General features: G+C 43.3%; 1 protein-coding gene across 3 annotated transcripts in view; it reads left to right on the top strand.

The window, feature by feature from the left end:
* Positions 1-19,091, top strand: part of GATA6 (GATA binding protein 6) — a 37,815-nt gene extending 18,724 nt beyond the window's left edge. For all 3 annotated transcript variants that reach the window (XM_077974787.1, XM_028838234.2, XM_077974786.1), the window contains exon 7: positions 17,749-19,091. In XM_077974787.1, coding sequence (XP_077830913.1) covers positions 17,749-17,916 — 168 coding nt within the window. In that variant the 3' untranslated portion in view covers positions 17,917-19,091. The remainder of the gene's footprint in view (positions 1-17,748) is intronic.
* Positions 19,092-22,371: the final 3,280 nt, after the last annotated feature.

Here is a 22,371-nt window from a genome sequence, read left to right as displayed (position 1 = left end):
GAACTATGAGGTCAGTGGTGCCATCGATCACAGTGCCTGTAACATTTAAGTAGCTTTTGTTTATCGTATTGATTCCAGCCTTTTTTTAATCATCCACCCAAAGCGAAGCTCATCATAAAGCATTATGTGCTGCTGTACTCACTGATTTCCTTTGCCCAATTGTGTTCTTGCTGGGAGAGCTTGCCTTCTTCTAATGCACCTTAATTGTACCGGGGTTTATTTCAGCTACGACAAAACCTAGGAGTGATTTGTGCCACTGTGGACAGGAGATGCCTGGGTCTTTGTGAGGATCACAGACTTAGCTTCTTGTAAAGCTGTGACCAAAACTCAGTTTGCCTCAAGTAAAGAGCATCTTCCCATCCTAATGTTTCCCAAATTTACCTGGAATGCCCTTCGAAAAAATACTGGGCCTTCCCTCAGACCTCAGTGAGCTCCAAGGCAGGGCCTCCGGTAAGCAGGACTCTAAAATGTGCCCTTGTGACCCTTGGGACTATACCGAGACTAGATTAGGACTAAACACCAGCATTTAAATGCCTATTTACTTAGTAATTGTTTTCTACATTTAGTTTTATCCTGAAATTATTTGGGGTACTTTAAAATACTAGAGATTCCTGGGCCCCACCCTGGATTTTCCAAGTCAGAGTCTCTGGGTGTGGGGCTTGGATATCTGTTTTTGAACAAGTGCCCCAGGTGAAATTGGAACTACTGCCCCGGAGGTGTTTGGGAACCACAGACCTGGTTTCTTTCCACCGTATTTTTACTGGCTTTAACAAACAAAAATTAACTATTTAAAACAGAATGTTTAAACTGTGCTTAAAATTATATTTGATGTTTTTCTTTGTCCTCCGACCCAAATTCTTTTGAGCTTTTTCTGTAATGAAACAAAACATCTTTTCAGAGTTTCACAAGGGAAGAAACCTTTTAGTTGTTTTTTGTTGCAGACTCATGGTAAAGGATGTTTTTAGGCTTTATAAAGGTGGACTCCATGCCAGGGCGTTGTGTTTTACAGGCAGGTTAGATGTAACTGAGGATTGAAAGTGGTAAATAGAACATGTTTCTTGGGAAATGAAAAGATTATTTAAAAACTTTTTTTTTCTTTTTTTTGACGCTGAGTCTTGCTGTCACCCAGGCTGGAGTGTGCAATGGTGCAGTCTCAGCTCACTGCAACCTCCACCTCCTGGATTCAAGCAATCCTCCCACCTCAGCCTCCCGAGAAGTTACGATTATAGGCATACACTACCTCACCCAGCTAATTTTTTTTTGAGACGGAGTCTCTGCTTTGTTGCCCAGGCTGGAGTGCAGTGGCACGATCTCAGCTCACTGCAAGCTCCGCCTCCCAGGTTCACGCCATTCTCCTGCCTCAGCCTCCCGAGTAGCTGGGACTACAGGCGCCCGCCACCTTGCCCAGCTAATTTTTTTGTATTTTTAGTAGAAACGGGGTTTCACCGTGTTAGCCGAGATGGTCTCGATCTCCTGACCTCGTGATCTACGCGTCTCGGCCTCCCAAAGTGCTGGGATTACAGGCGTGAGCCACCGCACCCGGCCAATTTTTTTTTTTTTTTTTTTTTGTATTGTTAGTAGAGACGGGATGTTGGCCAGGGTGGTCTCGAACTCCTGACCTCAAGTGATCCACCTACCTAGGTGTCCCAAAGTGCTAGGATTACAGGCGTGAGCCACCGTGCCTGGCCTAAAAATATCCTTTATTATGCCCTAGTCCTCAGGAGCAATTGTGTAGCTAGAGGCAAAACAATTTGGTTTTCTAAAGCAGGGAGGGAGCTGCCTCTCTCCTAACTGAAATGAGGACTGCTGCCAGCTCCAAGTCACTTTTGGTGGTGGTACAGTCCAGCTTAAATGTGGCAAAAAGACTAATTTGAATGATAAATTGCACTGAAGTCGATATATACCCAAAGTGGGCTTGGGGACTTGGAACCATTGTGGGTGGAGTCTTGTGATTTTGTGATGTAAAATTTCCAAATTGGCTATTAGCAGGTCCTATCAGTTGCCCTCCAGGGAAAGGAGTGAAAAGGCAGTGGAAAGGGCCACGGTCTGGCTAGAAGAAAGGCCTTGGGAGTTCTATCTCTGATCCTAGGCTTACTGTCCAAGGATCTCTTGCCAGGGACAGAGCAAATGGAGGTGGCTTGCTGGTCATTGCTCTTCAGAGGAAAGATCAGTTCCCCACCAGGGATGAGGCAAAGCAACAAGGATGTTAACGATGGAGTTTGAGAGTACTAGTTTCATACCAGGTCTTCAGCTGCAAGCTTCCATCCCTTCCGTAGCCTAGGCAGCCTCCATGGGGACTGAGAAGCTGGGAGTGGCTGGTGTGAGCTGCAGCCAGGGGGCATCTCTCCAGCGTCTGGGCTGGGCTGCAGAAACGCTGTCTGACTGCAATTACCTGGGCAGGGGGTAGGGTTGCTGGCCTGCCTACAGACCTCCCCAGTTCCCCGGGGACTGACTCCTGGCCTTGTTCCGAGCACACGACTGGTGCCTGGGCTTGCAGGGTTTTATTTATTTCATGGCTGTCTCCAAAAGCCTCTACCTGCTGTGGCCATTGTGGGGAAACAGCTACTCGTCTGCTGGCTGCCTTTGGAAGCTGTAAGAATACCTGTAGTAGGCTTGAGTGGTTTCCCTAGGTTGTTTTCATGGCGTGCCCGCATATGACCGTGGATCCCTTAGCACTTTTTGATGTCCTCTCTGGGTGGGCTGAGCCTTCATGTGTATGGCATGGCCCATGTGGCAGCCGAGTAGCTGTGAAGAGTCTGCTGGAGGAGCCACCTGTGAACAGCTGGTAGAAGCATTTTTAAAAGGTGGCTGTGTTGACAAAGGTGTGTCATTTTCCCATTTTGGTCACAGTGCGTGATGTTAGACGGCAGCTGGCTTTGTGACTGATTGCCTATAGGATTTTGTGAAATGCTGTGCGTGAAGAAAATATCAGATCCACATAGCAAGGTTGTATCTGGTGTTTAGAAAGTATATGTATTACATACACAGCACTGAGGTTGGCTTGGAGTTTAAGCCTCCTAAGGTAATGCGTCCACCCCACGGATCTCCAGCGCTCCCTGTGACTGACTGGTAGAAATTAGTAGTGCAGGGTGACCCTAGTTTGATGGGGCCACGGAGCTACAAAGCAAAGGGCGATCTCAGGCACACTCCCAGCAGAAGACGGAACTGGGGGCCACATATCCCTCCATTTAGAGGTATAAGTAGCAGTATCACTGCCCTTCTCTAATGACTGTAATAGCAAGGAAGTAAAAAACTGTTCCAGAGGCCCATATGAAACATGCTATTTACTTTAATTCCCCCTTGAAAAATCAGTTGTAGATCACCGGTAGGCATTCCCAGCAGGCTTATTTTAACTCCTGGGACATGACAGGAACAGGGTTCTGACCTGCCTTTCATGCGGCCATTTAAGTGATGGCACCGGGGCCTTAGCATGACACCAGTGTCCTGAGCTCTCTTGGCCAGGGTGAAAGGAGCCACAGGAGCTGAGTGTCGTGGAAGGGGTCTATCGTGGTTGTCTGCTTCTGGGAGAGGGGGCTCCAGGGCTCCCCTCCCCTAGCAGGAATGAAGGTGTGGGCGTAATTCCTAGGGCATGGCATTCTTCTGGGATAAGTTGTCCTAATGCCATGAAAATGTTTGTGCTGCTCTGAAACCTCATGTCTTAGCTTTATATACTTGTTAATCTGTGCTTTCATGAGACCTGTGTCTGAGCAGAAAGGAGACATTCCTTCAGATAAGAGTCAGCAAGTCAATGCCCTCGCCACCGGATGACTCAGTTTCTCTTGGTTATATAGGCTGTGCGTGTGCTGCAGGCACAGGGAGGGCCGTGTGTTTCTGTCTGAGATCAGGAGGCCTCATGGCCATGCAGCCCTGCTTAAAATATTGCCTATTTTTTTTCTTTTGAAATTATGTTTGTTTATTAAAAATGTATGTTAAACTTAATTTGTGATAGATGGTTTCTTTCTGTGGCAAAAATAGTCTTTCTTTCTGGCTAAGAATTTTCTTATCTATGCAGATTTACTAAAAAATGTATATTTAGTTGATCTAAATAGATAATCAGATTTTCTTTGGGCTGGGCGCGGTGGCTCACCCCTTTAATCCCAGCACTTTGGGAGGCCGAGGCGGGTTGATCACCTGAGGTCAGGAGTTTGAGATCAGCCTGACCAACATGGAGAAACCCCATCACTACTAAAAATACAAAATTAGCCAGGCACAGTGGTGCATGCCTGTAATCCCAGCTACTCTGGAGGCTGAAGCAAAAGAATCTCTTAAACCCGGGAGTTGCAGGTTGCAGTGACCTGAGATTGCATCGTCGCACCCCAGCCTGGGCAACAAGAGCGAAACTCTGTCTCAGAAAAAAAAAAAAAAAATTTCTTTGGCTTTTGTTCTCTATGGATTGTAAGAATATTAAAATCCTTTTTTCCCTTGAAATTCATTTATTGACTGAATTGTATTTTATAGTTTTTTTTTTTTGGTTGTTATTTAGGAGAGAAACATGGTAATGTTCTATCTCTGCAATAAGATTTAATAAGTAGTCCACAAATGGCCCTACTCCTCCTATTTCTCCTCTTATAACTCAAAATTTGTAAAACTGGAGGATACTTTATAGCTCAATCCCCAAATTTTATAGATAAAAAGTTGTCTTCTTAATTTCTTTTGTAATAGGGATTAATTTGGAGATGAAATTAGCAATAATATCTGAAAATGGCAGCTACAGAAAAATTAGCAATAAGACAATGTCTGAGAATGAGAAGTCACTGAACATATTATGCCTGCCTCAAAATAGTTTCTATAAATAATTGTTTTAAAAAATTAGGCCAGGTGCAGTGGCTCATGCCTGGAATCCCAGTTCTTTGGGAGGCTGAGGCTGGAGGATCACTTGAGTCCAGGAGTTAGATCAACCTGCGCAACATAGCAAGACTCCTGTCTCTTTCTATTTCTAAAATAAAATGAAAAAAAATGTAAACCCTATTTAATATTAAAACTACCCATATAATATTGAAATCATCATTAAACATAAAGTATTGAAGGTAAATGGAGAGAGAAATATATCTGACCAGCCCTTGCTTTACTGGTCCTTGTTCCATTTGAGTAAAACAAAGTGCCACATCTGGAATTGTTTAAAACATGCAGGTGGTAGGGGTGGGTGGAGAGAGACAGGTATAGACATAGATCTTACTACTGGTCAGATTTGGACGTGCTTTAAAGGAATGATAGCTAGAGTTGGAGATGGCTTCACAGAGTAGAGGAAATTATAATTAGTTAGGATTTTTACAAGGAAAAAATTGGGACAGAGGTATCCAGGAAAGAAGAAGGCATGGGAATCTTTGGAGCTGAAGGGAAATAGTTAGTTCATTGTGGCTGGAGTGTAGGGTGTAAGAAGCCAAAGGCAGGAAGTGAGGCTGATAGAGCGGGTGGAAAGTAGATAGTTGAAAATATTTCAAATCAACGTCAGGGCCCAAATGATGTGATGGACTTTATTTAAATCCTGCTTCGGTGACAAATGTGTTTTCTGTCTGTACACTTGAGTCCAACAATTAGGACCTTCTTACTGGAGGGTTCTGTATTTTGATAATTGATGTAAACAAATGTAGCATGCGCCTGCTTGTCAAGTTTACAAGCAGAGTTTCCTCCTCACAATTAGGGAGGAAAAACATCTCCGGCAGCTGGTTCTATGCGCTGACCTTCTTTAGGCCGGCACTGGATTTCTCTGCCTCCAGGGATTCTGGGGGCCGGGTGGTTGGAGTGGCTGCCTGGTTACCTCTTCTAATGGAAACGTATTAGACATGGCGTGTTAGGGATGGGAAATGTGTGTCCTCACCTTTGTGGGGCATTGCTGGTGATACACAACTTCCACAAAGAGAGGTGGACAATAACCTGAGAGATAGAGACTCAGGTTCCTCGCTGGCTGCATCTGGGCCTGTTTGGGTGTATCTTAACCACTCTTTTGTTCTGTTTCTTGCTAGTAAATAGGTGTCATCGTTCCCGTCCCCTGTGTGCTTCTAGGATGCTGTGTGCTTAGCTAGACCTATTTCCCTAATGTAGTCACCCCTGAGCTGTGTGGTCGTTTGAAGGAGTTAAGCACCCATAAGTGCTTGTGGCCAACAGCAGTGATCTAGGGACTGACTCAAGTTAAGATTATTTGATGTGCTTTATAAGGCCTCTGAAGAAAGCTTAGGCAGGTAAATATTTTAAATGGTTTTTATAGATTTTATTTCACATATAATATTTGCATCCCGTGGTGGAAATAGAAAAACACCTTAGTAGGTCCTGTAGCTTACTATGCATTTTCCAGTAGAGGGGGAGTCTTTATTAGCAGATTTACACTCCGCTGTCTTTTTCTCCAAGTGATGGAATTAGTTTTGATTTACTGTGCACTATGGTTGGTCACAAAATTATAGTTCCTGTGAAAGAGCTGAAAGGAACGTTTGTGAAGGACTTGTGTTGTGCTTATACTGTTAAGTTGCTCCGAGGAACCTATGAAGGCGAGCTCTAATGCAAGAGACTGCTGGGGCTGGAGCAGAAAATTACTGCTTCATTTTTTTTTTTTTTTTTTTTTTTTGAGACGGAGTCTCGCTCTGTCGCCCAGGCTGGAGTGCAGTGGCACGATCTCAGCTCACTGCAAGCTCCGCCTCCCGGGTTCACGCCATTCTCCTGCCTCAGCCTCCCGAGTAGCTGGGACTACAGGCGCCCGCCACCTCGCCCGGCTAAGTTTTTGTATTTTTTAGTAGAGACGGGGTTTCACTGTGTCAGCCAGGATGGTCTCGATCTCCTGACCTCGTGATCTGCCCGTCTCGGCCTCCCAAAGTGCTGGGATTACAGGCTTGAGCCACCGCGCCCGGCCTACTGCTTCATTTTTAACTTGAATATGCCACAGAGCTTCTAGAGGACTCCAGAGGCAAACAGTGGTGGATTGGTCTTCGATTTTATCATAGTGCTCTTGCTTTGGAGAAGTTTTTGCTTTTCCTATACTCTCTCACTTATAAGATAGTGAACATAGGGAGGCAGGAAATTAGTTTCTGTCAGGTACCTTTTATGTGCCAGGTGCTTTAGATACATTTTATTTTTTACTCCTCCTTCTAAGTGAGATGCAGAAGGTAAAGAACAGTTCCCAGGTCCGGTGTCAAATTGAGAAGCAATTGGCCGCAGGTCTGGCTGATGCGGTCAATGTTGTTGCCACTACAGCGTGTTAGATTAATATGTGATATCAGTTCATTTCTTTGAAATCTTTAGAGAGAAGAAAGAATGTTTTCTTAAAGAAATTTGACTAACTTTGATTAATAATTTCAGCATCAGATATCCTCCCACTGAAACAGGTGGGAAAACAGTGTGAGAGAAATTTTTTGCTCTTGACCAAGAATGTATTTAAGGCACTTAATGCAAATTTTCTTATCAGTGTTATACTTAGAAAACAAATGTGTAGTGGTAGGAAGAATATGGCAGTTGGGTAACATTAAGTTAAAAAAAAAAAGTAGTAAAAATTAACTTTTGTTGACATAGCTAATGTGGTTATAACAAGGTTCTTTTAAGAGAAACACAGATTGCAGTACTGAAATCTTCTAATGCTACGATTTAAATCCATACACAAGCAAATGCTAAGTTTTGGAACTTTTCAGAATGTTCAAATTATCTTTAATGAATATTTATGAAGAAATCACTGTAAAAGCATTTCTTAATAGGCAAGTACCTATTCTTTTTTTTTTTTTTTTTCAGAGTCTATCGTCCAAAACACTCGTTTCTAAATGAGTAGCAAAGGGGTTAAAAAATCATTAATCTCCCAAAGGGTCTGTGAGAGAGTTGTGTGGTTAGATATTATTATTGCCTCATTTATAAACCAAGATCCGGAGTGACTCCTTAAGGTCACAAAACAAGCCAGTGTTGAAGCCGGGACTGGAACCGACGTCTCCTGCCTCCCAGTCCAGGGCTGTTACCACTCCCAGGGAGTTGACCAATCATCAGAGTTATTAATATCCCACTTGCCACATGCTACAAGCCATGAACATAAATATTTCGTTGGCGTTTTATCTTCATGCTCCCTATGTGCCAGGCTCCCTTTCTTTCTACGTTCACAGCCCCTTCTAATAACTCACGTTCTTGTCTGACCACATTGGCCTTCGCATGAAAGTCACACGTCACCCCAGCAGGGAATGTTCAAGCATGCGGATTTGCATACTTTCATTCTGATCTCAAGGCTTTTTCTAGACTTCCTTTTTTTTTTTTGAATCCTCTGTGTGTGTGTGTGTGTGTGTGTGTGTGTGTGTGTGTATGACAGGGAGGATGGTAAGAAGTAGTTAAAAAATGCACTGTGTGCTACATCAGTATCCAATGGCTTTGTATGTACATTAGAAAACGGTAAAGCTTTAAATAGTTTGTAACATATGTCCACATAATTTATCACAGAATTGTGGTTTATTTAATAAGTGACTCATTATCACTATCTGATAGCCAGAATACTGGATAAAGAATAAGTATGGGCAGAAGTTATTCACCATTTCTTACAGCCTCATCCCAGAACACAGCTTTTCTTTCAAATTACAGATTCTTTGCAATTTTCTTCCCCCCCCCCCACCACCCCTATAAGAATATACAAAATTGTCAGAAAACATGAAATAATGTTACGGGAAAACATGGCCAAATTTAAGAAATCTGGCTTAGATTGCTCTGAAAGGTTATTGCTAAATGAATCTTCGAAGAAAACGAATTCCTTTACTGGAACAAAAGTAATTTATTATGCATTTCATGGGTGTCTGCCAGAAGAGTTACTAGCAGTATGAAGATCCAGTGGATATGAATTAAGTACAATCTGTTAGTTCTGTTCGTGTTTAGACCTACCTGTTAATTTTCTCTGAAATTTTAATAATTTAAAAAAGCATCTCCAAAGACAGGTGTTGGCAGTATGACAATTCACCAGTCAGCTACCCATCACATCAGGCTTTTTAAAAGGCTCGGTACTCGGAATTTGTGAGACTGAGCACAAAGGCATTATTTTATTAACCTCATATTTTAAGAATGATTTGAACAAGTACATAACAAGGCATTGATTTTAATGTCCTGTTGGGGTCTTATGAGTAAACAGTTCCAAGTCAACATCTGACGATGCTTAAATCATGATCCGACTTGATGGTGCGCTGCCTATTTGGTTGTTGGCCTGGCACGGTTTCACCAGAGCTGGGCCACATGCTGCAGAACCATATTTTAATTTTATTAAACACAAGTATTTTACATTTAAAGCTGTCATTAAATTTAGTTGCTTGATTCGTGGTGAAGCCTGAATATGGTCAAAAGTTTATTCTGGGGGTTCACGGATTAGCAGCTGGGAGGAAACGGATTCCAGCAGCCAGGCGCTAGTTCCAGCTCTGTCTGTGTGAGTATAGTGAGCTGCCAAGGTTCTGTAAATCCTCTGTTTTCCTCCTTCTACTAAAGGGGAAAAGTAATTCCTACCATCTGGTCCTGAGGAGTATTGTGTAGAGTAAGTGGGAGATGCCTGGAGACCTCTTTGAAGTTTAAGAAGAATAGCACTACTTAAATACAGGTCTTGGAAGTTAATAGTGATCAGCTTTATTTGCATGGCATTTTTTTTTTTCATCCCAAGATATTAGAATAAGATCCTCACTTTCTTAACGGGGAAATTTAGAGGTGTAGAGTTATGGTGTTAAGAAAGTAAACACATTTTAGAGATTTGTATTTCTCTGAGAGCAAATTTTTTATTCCTTCTGATACTTAGTTAGTACTTTCCTAATGCTTTCTGTGGTTTAAGTGCATTGTAAATGCTTCTTGGTAGGTTTTCTGTAATTAAGATGGAGAGATTAAGATGCTCATCCATCTCCTGAAAAGTGAGTTTTGTTATAAAAATTAAGATCATAATTCACCAGGTTTTAAATCTTGCCTCAGGATTCTGTCCCACTTAATTTGAAGATTAGTAGTGTGATTCATTCTGATTCATTTAGAAGATAAGCTTTTTCTTTAGGGTGCTCATTGACTTCAAGTTGTGGGACAAACCCTCTCCCTTGCAATTTCTATTTGTACATCAGTGTTTTGGTGATAATCCCAGAATACTTACAGAGTTTCACTGGTGCCTTTCTTCACCACAGCATGCTTGCTGTTGAGTGTGCACAGATACATAAAACAATTTGCTCTTTTGTCCGGAATAGATTATGTGCATAGAATTGCTTTCCTCTTCTTGAAAAGGGCAGGATCCCTTGGTGTGGCTATATCCTTGCCTACTCAGGCCTAGAAGGGGCTAGAGGGTTAGGGGTTGGGGCAGAGTCGGGGAGCAGCTGGTGAAATTTCCAGTAAGGAATTTGTTTGTTGAATTAAAAAAAAATACAAAACTGTTCTGCTGAATAGTTAGGTCATCAGCTGAGGTGACGGTGACTCTCCCTCTAGAGAGAAGTTGTCTGTGTTTTTTTGTTTTATTAAGTTGTTAAGAATTCGAGTTTCATTGTGATTCGTTTTCACATGTCCTGGTGGAGACAGAATCTATGTGTTCATGTGTCTTTCATGTGTCACCTTCTAAACTATTATTGAGTCACTTTGTGTCTGGTCATCTGTTACCTCCAGCCAAACTGAAATAATCGTAGTTTATATAGTGGAAGTTACGATTTGCAGGAAAGCATTTCCCCTTTGTTGGAATTTATACAAAGTTTTTAATTCCTCTTTTGAGGAAGGCAGCTATAAAGCACCACAGGAGTCTAACCTAGAGGTTACAAAAGCAGAGAAGAGCTTTGGCAGTGAGGGACGGCTGGCTTCCCCTCACACAAGAAAAAGCCGAAAGCACAATCTCACTGAGATGTATAGGAAGGACGGATCAGAGGCTGGGGGAGCCGACAGTCTGCCTTGCAGTGAAGGAGGCAGTGTGATCACCATCAAAGTCGTCTGCTCTGGGAAGGATCACACGGTCGTCCTTCAGCCTGCCTGGGGCGCCGTGTTTTCTTTCTTCAGACCGAGACTGCATGAAGAGAGATTCCAGCAAGGAAGATAGAGCATGCCCGATACGCTCCTCTCTGGTTTTCTTCCTCAAAGGAAATGTATGCATGTAATCCACAAGCCAAAGAACCCATGTTTTTCTCTGGAAAAGGCTACGCCCTTTCAGGGTTTCCTTTTCTCGGCTGTGTTGCCTTCCCATCAGAAGCTGTCTCTCGCCCTCCCCATTATGGGATGTGCGAAATGAAGGAAAACAGAGAGACACTGCTGGGCATTTGTATCCATGAGTTGATCCAATCAGAAATCTTTGACTTTTCAGATATGTGTCCAAAATTGAGTGAAGGCTCCTCACAGGAAAAAAAAAAAAAAAATTCCAGGTGATCTAAAGATGAACTGTGGCTGCTTCTCAGGCTAGCAGATATTTTCCATGTCCCAATCTGTAGCAGCCCAAGCTCTCCCTGAAGTCATTTATTCCTTTTGGAGAGAGTTTTCCAGCCCAGCTGCTCTGCCTGTCTCCCACCTAACCCGGCCAGCTTTCAGTGGTAAGCCCAGGCTGGGTCTGGCCCTGATAACACATTCTTTCAACAGGAAGTACCTCCATTTTCAGTTGTCTGTGGGAGGGTGGAGGGCAGATAAGCCTTGAATGGAAACACAGAGCCGATTTCTGCTCCACCCTCCTTGCACTTTGATCAGGGAGAGAGCAGGGACCTCCGCCTGGCCTGTGCTGCCTGCCGAAAGGAGGGAGGATGGTTGAGCTGTGGGCATTCCGGAGCTCTCCCTCCCTTTTGTTCAGGAACGTTTGTTTAGGTTGGTCTAGGTTAGTGAAGTGCCTGCTTTTACTGGGTTGCAATGTCTGCAATCTGAACTAAAGTCCTTTGAAGGGTTGGATTATTTGTGGGAAAATATATTAACCAATTGAAATTTATATGTGTGTTTGTATGTGTGTGTATTAGGTCCAGGATCATATTACATTTTTCTCTGATTTCCACCCCCCACGGCCCACATACACACACATTGTACTGATTCTCAGTAGGCAGCTCTTGACTATCATTAGTGAGGGAAAGGGACTTGAAAGATGAACAATAACAGGACAAGCCACTCTTCTTAAGAAGAGTCGTTGTGCCAACTCTGAACGCCTTCTGCTTTTAGAATATTGGTGTTGAGGCCAGGCACGGTGGCTCATGCCTGTAATCCCAGTACTTTGGGAGGCCGAGGCAGGCGGATCACTTGAGGTCAGGAGTTCGAGACCAGCCTGGCCAACATGGTGACACCCCAAGTCTACTAAAAATACAAAAATCAGCCTGGTGTAGTGGTGGGCACTTGTAATCCCAGCTACTCTGGAGACTGAGGCAGGAGAATCACTTGAACTCGGGAGGCGGAGGTTGTAGTGAGCCGAGATCCCACCACTGCACTCCAGCCTGGGCGACAGAGTGAGAGAATATTGGTTTTGAGAGCTGAAGTTACACTGATGCATGGAGTCAACGTGTTGGGTGTTTTAACTTGTATGGAACTGTGTGTTTCACATGTGTGCGGTTGGCCAGGCCCTGTCCTATGCCAGGTGGCAGGGAGATGATTTCAGGGGTGGATGGGAGCCCTTCTGACCCGCCCTTCTGTTAGTGCCCCGACTCTGGTTCCCTCCTATTTTTTCAAGCCACTTTCTGATCCCATCAAGGTTGGCTTGTCCCTCAAGTGCCTTGTGTTTTCTGGTACTCACGTCCTCTATTCATCCCCAAAGTTACTAGGTTGGTGCAAAAGTAGTTGTGGGTTTTGTCATTACTTTCAATGCCAAAAACTGCAATTAATTACTTTGACACCAACCTAAATAGATGTACTATGCAATTCAATTTAAGTATTCAAAGAAAGATATTCAAAGAAAGTTATAGATGCCTAATAGACTTGGCCCTCTCAGCTAGTCCCCTGTTTGTCCCCTCCTCCCAGGGGACCTTTGTAATACTTACACATGTGCATGGATAAATTGCAGTTATGACGTGTCATTAATATCTTGCTGGTTTTTGCTTAACATGGTGTTACAGGATTTTTTTCCATTTTGCTCCATGATCTTATTATTTTTAATAATTGCATAATAGTTCATTGAGCGGATGTACCCTGCTTTTCTAAACCATTCCCACATTATTAGACATTAGATTGTTTCTATGGTTTCTACTATTAGAAGTAACCTTGCGACGGTTGGCTTCCTTTGCGGAGCCTTTCCCTTCTTTTGAATTATTTCCTTATAATACATTTCCAGAAGTGAAATTACAGGGCGAAGTAGGGTCTAAACTTCTGGATGGCTCTTGACACTGCAGCTAACTGCGTTCTGTAAGGTGGGTGTACCGGAATGTAGCCCTGCTAGCCATGAGTGAGGGAACTGGTGTTATCATGTAACATCAGCCTTTCTTTGCAGTATTTCATGTTTAAATGTTACTATATCTACACATAAAATAAGGCTACCAAGCATTGGGCACAAGTACTTGCCCCATTTTTCTTCTGGCAGGCTCAGCTATTGCTTTTAATTGCAAATGAGCAGATTCATTTTTAGGAGTGCATCACTCGTGGAATTTGAGGTTTAGCTTAACATTTTGTCTGAAAAAAAGACAGGTTATTTTGGCCAGTTGCTTTTGGGATTGTTACGCAGGTGTAAGAATAACATTCAGGGTGTTCACGTTTCTTTAATGTGGCTTGTTGAAAAAGAGTCAATGAGTGACCAGGTGTGGTAGCTCATGCCTGTAATCCCAGCACTTTGGGGGACCAAGGCAGGTGGATCCCTTGAGCTCAGGAGTTTGAGAATAGCCCGGGTAACATGGTGAAACCCCATCTCTACAAAAAATACAAAAATTGGCTGGGCATGGTGGCACATGTCTGTGGTCCCAGCTATTCGAGAGGCTGAGATGGGAGGATCTCTTCAGCCCAGGAGGCAGAGGTTGCAGTGAGCTGAGATCGCATCCAGCACACTCCAGCCTGGACAACAGAGCGAGGATCTATCTCAAAAATAAAAATTAAAAAATAAATAAATAAAAAAGGGAGTCATTGAATGGCTACAGAACACTTTGATTTATTTTTGTGAAGAACTGTCAGTGGTTCTCTTTGAGCTCCGACTATGTTCCCATTGCTTCTACCCCTGCCTGGTGATGGGGTAACATGCCTGGGCTGAAGGATAGAATGAGGAGAATAAATTACATCTAAGCCTCTTAAGCGTAACAGTAATAATTAGATAACAAGAGTAGCTTATACTGACATAATCTTTACTGTTCTCAGACACTGTTACAAGGGCTTTACATATATTAATCAATTTAATTTTTTTTTTTTGAGATGGAGTTTCACTCTTGTTGCCCAGGCTGGAGTGCAATGGCGCAATCTCGGCTCACTGCAGCCTGCCTCAGCCTTCTGAGTAGCTGGGTTTACAAGCATGCTCTACCTTGCCCTGCTAATTTTGTGTATTAGTAGAGATGAGGTTTCACCACGTTGGTCAGGCTGGTCTCAAACTCCTGATCCAAGGTGATCCACCTGCCTCAGCCTCCCAAAGTGCTGGGATTACAGGTGTGAGCCACCGCGCCTGGCCTAGCCAATTTAATTCTTGCAATAACCTTATGACATAGGCGTCTCTTTTTATCCCACTTTATAGGTGTGGACACTGAGGCACACAGAGTTGTATGTCAGGCTTCTGGTTTACCTCTCCCACATGGTCTCTTCACTCTTTTGCTTCATCCTTCTGTTTTTCAGCTGGCTTTTCTTCTGAGCAGGCCAGGTGACCGCCTCTCTTCATCCGTCCTGCCTCCCATTTTGAACATGCTTCTCTCGCCGGTAACAATAGCTTCCGTTTATGGAATGTTTAACATGGCAAGGCACCTTGCCTTCGGTTTTACACACATGAGCTCATTTAATTGTCACAGCCATCCCTGAGGTGGGAAATGTGAGGACCTGGGCACAGAGGAGGCTCGGGGGGACTGCATTCAGCAAGGGACTGAATCAGGACAGGACTTGAGAGTCCAAGCTGCTTCCCCTCCTCCCCAGGCTCCGGTGCGGGCTGCCTTTGGTTCCTTGCCCAGGAGTCCTTGCCCTCTGCTATTCCTTTTCTGACTCCTGGGCTACCTTCCTGTCTCAGCCATTCATTTGTCATTCATGATAAGCAGCCAACAGTCAACTTTCTAATGTGTACGGATCCTGGCTACCCACATAGCCTGGGAGCTCCTGGGGCGGTGACTATCTTTCAGGCTCCTGGTCTAGTGTCTGGCTGTCAGTTGGTGCTTTGCCAATATTTCTTTTTTTCTTTTCTTTCTTTTTTTTTTTTAATTTTTACTTTTTAGAGACAGGATCTTGCTCTGTCCCTCAGGCTGGAGTGCAGTGATGCAGTCATAGCTCACTGCAGCCTCCATCACCTAGACTCAAGCAATTCTTCCACCTCAGCTCCCCAAATAGCTGGGACTACATGCCCAGCTAACTTTTGTATTTTTTGTAGAGATGGGGTCTCCCTATGTTGCCCAAGCTGGTCTCAAACTCCTGGGCTTAAGTGATCCTCCCTCCTTGGCTTCCCAAAGTGTTGGGATTGAAGGCACGAGCCACCGTGCCCAGCCTGGTTATGTTTCTTGTTGTGGGCTGTGGTGGTGGTGACAGACCCCTCTGCTGTCTTGGCATTTCCCTGCCATTTGAGATGGGCTATTTCCTGGGCCAGTTCAGGAACCTTGTCCATTTCAGAAAATAACACTTGTTGCGGTGAAGTCAGATTTAGTCAGATGCATGCTGATGTGCCAGTTTTGGAATAAGAAAATCAATGCAAAGTTGGACATGACATATATCATTATAAGGAAGCTCACTCTAATAGTTCCTTTCTAAATAACTAATTCTTTTGTAACGGAATATCATCCTTTTGCTTATTTATTTGAGGGTTAAATCTGGATCCACACTGGATTTGCTTCTCGTAGAGTCTGGAATTAAGGGCTAAAGTTAATCACTGTGTTTGTAAGTATAACCACGTTCATGGCATTCAGTTCTTTGGACAGGATTATTTTAGCTCTTTCAGAATTGCCACGAGAATCCATCTGAAGCTTTAGACATCTCACTGATTTTGTGAAATTTGCTTTTTAATGCACCTAAAACCCTCAGTTTAAGTCTTTACACTTGCGTTATGTAAACAGAAGTTTGGGTGTGGGGCCAGTGTTGTTGCTGGATTTTCATAAAACCTTTCTGCTGGGAAAGGGAAGGAGTGGTTACCTGTGGAGGGGTTGGGTTTGGTCTGTCTGGTTGGGAGGAAGGAAGTTTGGGTGTTTAGACTCAGAGGGCTTGCTCCCTGAAGTCCTGCCTCCTCCCAGCCTCATGCGCTTATGGTGAGGGTTGAGAGCAAACCAGATCTTGTTGGAAAAACGAGTAGAGTTGAACCTCATTCACTTGCAGGCCGCAGAGGCTTGGCACACTTCCTTTCTGTTCTGCCTGTGTCTACTGCCAGAGAAATGGCTGTTTTAAGGATTTAATGGGATTATGTATGTAAAAAAGAAATTCTTTGAAAAGTACACAATGTCCTACCTCTGTCAAATAACAAGTATCTGGTAATTTATAGAATGGAACCCTGAAAGCTTGGAAGGAATAAGAGCTCCTGAACTTTTAGAAGGAAAAAGGTGATTTTAAAAAGTACATGATTATGGTGAGATTTTTCAAAAAGCATCTCAAAAGCAAGTTTATTCAAACTGTTGTCTAAACAGATTTTAGTTATTTTGGTTTGATTCTACTAAATTATATGATGTTACCTATTTGACCTTTCTCATATGAATAGGAGGAATGGGTGGAAGAGGGGAAAGGTGAACTTGTGCTTCAAGAAATCATTGTGGCTGGGCACAGTGGCTCATGCCTGTAATCCCAGCACCCTGGAAGGCTGAGGCAGGCAGATCACCTGAGGTCAGGAGTTCGAGACCAGCCTGGCCAACATGGTGAAACCCCGTCTCTACTGAAAATGCAAAAATTAGCCGGGCGTGGTGGTGCGTGCCCGTAATCCCAGCTACTCGGGAGGCTGAGGCAGGAGAATCACTTGAACCCAGGAGATGGAGGTTGCACTGAGCTGAGATCGTGCCACTGCACTCCAGCCTGGGAGACAGTGAGACTCTTTGTTTCAAAAAAAAAAAAGAGAAATCATTGCCATGATCATGCATGGCAGATAGAGGATGTTAGCATTTTCTTTATAGTGTGGTCTGCTTCAGAGATGGACTGTTCTTGTAAAGAATTAAGGTAAATGAGGTAGATTTTAAAACCTGTATATGCACGGGCTTATTTTCCATGAAGTCAGTGCTAAAAAATTTCACTTATCAGGGAACGTTGAACTGTGTAGCTTTTCTAAAAAGTCTAAAAGACTTTGCCATCACTGCATAAGCCTTGTTAGAGCTGTGTGTGTATATGTATGTGTGCACGTGCGCACGTTTCTCTTTGGAAATGATTAGGTTGTGCGAGCATCATTAATGCCTGTTTACCCACACAGTGAGGTTTGTTTCACCGTCAGAGATCTTAGAACTTGGCACTTTTGACAAATAGGATTCCTTCAGTTCCCCTTCCTTTTGTCCAGCTCTGCATCTTGCCAGTGGCTCCTGCCCTGAGTTCTAAAGTTTCCAAGGCTTGAGTGGCCAGGGTCAGGTCAGTGGCACCGCAGTGCAATGCAGGGAAAAGCCCCCACTTGCTGGGGGCAGGGGATAGTAATGCCGACCTCACTTGCCCTGCCCTGGGTCCGCCCAGGAGCAGCTCTGGCCCTGGCTGCACTGACCCGTTCATTAGTTCTCATGTTCTTAACTAGCAGGATGGTAACCGCCTCTCCCCTTCTCGTCTCTCCTCTCTGTCCCCCTCTTCTGCCAGGCGGGTGCCCCGGTGATGACTGGCGCTGGAGAGAGCACCAATCCCGAGAACAGCGAGCTCAAATATTCGGGTCAAGATGGGCTCTACATAGGCGTCAGTCTGGCCTCGCCGGCCGAAGTCACGTCCTCCGTGCGACAGGATTCCTGGTGCGCCCTGGCCCTGGCCTGAGCCCATGCCGCCAAGAGGCAGGGAAGGCTCCGCCGCGGGCCTCACTCCACTCGTCTCTGCTTTTGTGCAGCAGTCCAGACAGTGGCGACTGCGCTGACAGAACGTGATTCTCGTGCCTTTATTTTGAAAGAGATGTTTTCCCCAGGAGGCTTGCTGAAGAGTGAGAGAAGATGGAAGGGAAGGGCCGGTGCAGCTGGGCGCGTTGCCTCCCTCTCTGGCCAGGGCCACTCCAGCCAGCCCGCCTCCCGGGCGGACCCTGCTCCGCTTCCAGAAACCAGGACTAGGACCTGGGCCTTGCCTGCTAAGGAATATTGAGAGAGATTTTTTAAAAAAGATTTTGCATTTTGTCCAAAATCATGTACTTTTTCTGATCAATTTTGGTTGTTCCAGAATTTCTTCATACCTTTTCCACATCCAGATTTCACGTGCGTTCGTGGAGAAGATCACTTGAGGCCATTTGGTACACATCTCTGGAGGCTGAGTCGGTTCATGAGGTCTCTTGTCAAAAATATTACTCAGTTTGCAAGACTGCATTGTAACTTTAACATACACTGTGACTGACGTTTCTCAAAGTTCATATTGTGTGGCTGATCTGAAGTCAGTCAGAATTTGTAAACAGGGTAGCAAACAAGATATTTTTCTTCCATGTATACAATAATTTTTTTTAAAAGTGCAATTTGCGTTGCAGCAATCAGTGTTAAATCATTTGCATAAGATTTAACAGCATTTTTTTTATAATGAATGTAAACATTTTAACTTAATGGTACTTAAAATAATTTAAAAGAAAAATGTTAACTTAGACATTCTTATGCTTCTTTTACAACTACATCCCATTTCTATATTTCCAATTGTTAAAGAAAAATATTTCAGAACAAATCTTCTCTCAGGAAAATTGCCTTTCTCTATTTGTTAAGGATTTTTATACAAGAACACCAATATACCCCCTTTATTTTACTGTGGAATATGTGCTGGAAAAATTGCAACAACACTTTACTACCTAACGGATAGAATTTGTAAATACTCTAGGTATCTGTAAACACTCTGATGAAATCTGTATAGTGTGACTAACCCACAGGCAGGTTGGTTTACATTAATTTTTTTTGAATGGGATGTCCTATGGAAACCTATTTCACCAGAGTTTTAAAAATAAAAAGGGTATTGTTTTGTCTTCTGTACAGTGAGTTCCTTCCCTTTTCAAAGCTTTCTTTTTATGCTCTATGTGGCTATAGATACTCATATAAAACAAGTGCATGTGAAGTTTGCAAAATGCTTTAAGGCCTTCCTTTCAAAGCGTAGTCCTTTTGGAGCTGTTTTATACCTTTTATACCTTGGCTTATTTGAAGTTGACCCATGGGGTTAGTTACCACTCTCCATGTGCATTGGGGACAGTTTTTTTAAGTTGGGAAGGACCCAGTATTAGATTTGAGATGATAAGCATTTTGTTTGGGATCAATGGTTAAAAACATTCTAGAAAGTTCAGATTTTTTTTTCTTTGTGAATGAAATATATTCTGGCCCAAGAACAGAGCGATTTCCTTTCACTTTTTTCCTTTTGCAACGTGCCTTGAAGTCTCAAAGCTCACCTGAGGTTGCAGACGTTACCCTTATCAGAAGATACATAGAAATGATTCCAACAGCCTCTTTGTATTTTCTTCATTGTTGAGTAGATTTCAGGAAATCAGGAGGCTGTTTCACAATACAGAATGGTGGCATATAACTGTGGCTCCCTGAGTCTACAGTATTGTTTACTTCTTGCACTTATTACAGTCATTCTGTGGGGTTCAGTCTGAATCTTTCAAGAGAAAGAATGTCTTCCTTAGTCCTGGTGAATGCTACTCTTTGGAGGGACAGTGTCCATAGCCAGTGTGTGTGTGTTTTTCTGGGGAATTCAGTAAGGCCCGCATGCACCCTGATATCATAAGGTGGGCCAGAACTATGGTTAAGAGTGTTGGGTATGCAAGCAGATCACTAGGCTTCAAGTCCCTGCTTGGCAGTGGATGAGCTCTGTGACCTTGGGCAAGTTATCCAGCTCTCATCTTTCTAATCTAAAATACAGGCAAACAGTATATAAATCACAGGATTAAGTGAGATAGTCCATGCCAAGTGCCGAGCACAATACCTGGCACATATTAAGTACTAACTTGACTTTGAAAGACAGTGGCATGATTTGCAACAGGTCCTTTGAATAATGTCTGACTACCTGGAATATCAGCAGTTTATGGTCTGTAAGAATCCGATGTCCTATGGGTCACCTGTGCTTCTTCAACAAGGCCAAGAAGAGTGAAATGAGAGACTCCCTCTGATCCAGGGGGTTGCAGAAATGGAGGGAGGATGCATGAGACCTGATTGTTTAATAATAGAACAAGGCTGTTCTGACAACAGAAGAAAATTATTAGCCCCATGAACTGATGTCTGTTTTCCTCCCTCCTTTTATGGTTCTCATTACTTGGAGTGCTTTTTGGTGGGTTGGGAGTTGTTAAAATTAATACGGTTTGATTGGAAAATGAATTTTTCTTATTGGGGCTTCCAAATGACCCTTTTTCTGGGATGATCTCAAATATTGCTCCTTCCAATTCTAAAAATAATTCTAGTTTTTATGAAATAAATTACCGTGGGCAGAGGAAGAGGGTGCTTCTTATAGCCTGTCCTAACACAATGAACTCCACTATCTGAGCTTTTAAATGATTACTTTCTTACCTATGATTGCATAAAGCAGAAGTTTGTTAAATTTGCTCCAGATACACAATTTCAGCACTCCTCCCCCAAAGTATGACACGTGAAACTGAACACGACCTAATCATTTCTCAAAAGGGAATGCATTCAGATAGATGCTGCACCTCAGCTTAAAGAACCCCCAGGCCCTATGCCGTGGACTGTAGAATTTATGTCCTCTGTCACACATGGCTGATTTGAGGCCATCTTAAGTAAGTGAAGACTCTGTCTGGGGTCTCTCTTCAGGGTCACTTAATGTTGTTTCCTGGTGCTTATGGGAGGGTCAGGAAAGCAAAGGGAACCACTCATTTCCCAGTGCAAATAAATTAACTTCTTGCTCATGGGAAATGTTTTTCGCAGTCCTTGGAAATTTGATGTAATTTCAGATCATAGATAAATTGGCTGCTTTGCTGGGAGGGCAACCCAAAGAGTCTTCAGTGCTGTGCCAGATTCCAGGGTGCGTTCAGGTTGGAGCAGTGTAGTGGGGAGCAAGGTGGCAGGCAGAAGCAAATATTTTCAGAATCAGGCAGCGCTGGCTTATTAAGATGCTTGCTTGCTTGCTTTTTTTCTTTCTTTCTTTCTTTCTTTTTCTTTCTTTCTTTCTCTTTCTTTCTCTCTTCCTTTCCTTTCTTTTCTTTCTTTCTTTCTTTCTTTTTCTTTTCTTTTCTTTCTTTCTTTCTTTCTTTCTTTCTTTCTTTCTTTTCTTTTCTTTTCTTTTCTTTCTTTTCTTTCTTTCTCTTCTTTTCTTTTTTCAGAGTCCAGAGTGCTAACCATTACACCATGGAACCACCCTCTTCTTCTTTTTTCTTTTTTTTTTTTTTTGAGTCTGGCTGTCTCACCCAGGCTGGAGAGCAGTGTCACAATCATAGTTCACTTGCAGCCTCAACTTTCTGGGCTCAAGTGATCCTTCCACCTCAGCCTCCCAAATTGCTAGTATTATAGGCGTGAGCCACTGCAGCTGGCTAAAATGCATTTTGTTTCTGGGTTGAAATACTAGCAAGTCAGTGTGGCAATACTAGTTATCTTCTGTTGCTTGGGAGCTCTAATTGGCAGTCAGATATGCTTTGATATTTTAAATGGAAAACATTTTAATAAACTTGCTAGACCAAATCTTTCAAAACAGAGTCTGTGGGAAAAAATGTGGTACCTACAGCTCTGACCGCGTGAGGCCCTTGGATGGATTCTGTGTGGCTGAGCCTTTAGCAGCTGCATTCTGAGAAGGCCACTTTGCTCATGACCTTCTGGTGGGGCTGGGATCAGGCAGGAGAAGGTGACAGACATCAGTAGGACAGGCAGAAGAAGAGTCAAAGGGTATTTTCAGTTGGTTCAACTTAAAGGATGCCAGAAAGTCTTAGTTTATAGGGACTTTGGATAAATATATTGTGGTTGATAGTTCCAAATCGCTTCTAAGGAAAGTTAGGATGTTGCAGGTGCGTGTCTGCACCTCTGAGACTCCTGTCAGAGCAAGCACCCATGCTTCTCCGAATATTCTCCAGCATATTCCAAGTATGCACTAGGGAACCAGCGTGACGACGGGTGCTTCACTGCCCCTGCCGCCTGGTAGCTGTCACAGGGAAGTGACCATTCCACAGTTGACGTCACTATTTTGGCTCAAGAGATGCTTATTTTGCTTGGTGGCTTTCTTTTAAAAGAACATTTAAAAATGACTAAAATGTAGTGATTAAAGAACGTTTAATGAGGAGAAGTGCTTATATTTCAGTTATCAGTGGTCTGTCAAAACAAT

The sequence above is a fragment of the Macaca mulatta genome, chromosome 18 (genome assembly GCF_049350105.2).
Source record: "Macaca mulatta isolate MMU2019108-1 chromosome 18, T2T-MMU8v2.0, whole genome shotgun sequence".
NCBI classification, from domain to species: Eukaryota; Metazoa; Chordata; class Mammalia; order Primates; family Cercopithecidae; genus Macaca; species Macaca mulatta.
The sequence above is the reverse complement of the archived record's forward strand: the minus strand, read 5'-3'. Positions and strand labels throughout refer to the sequence as shown.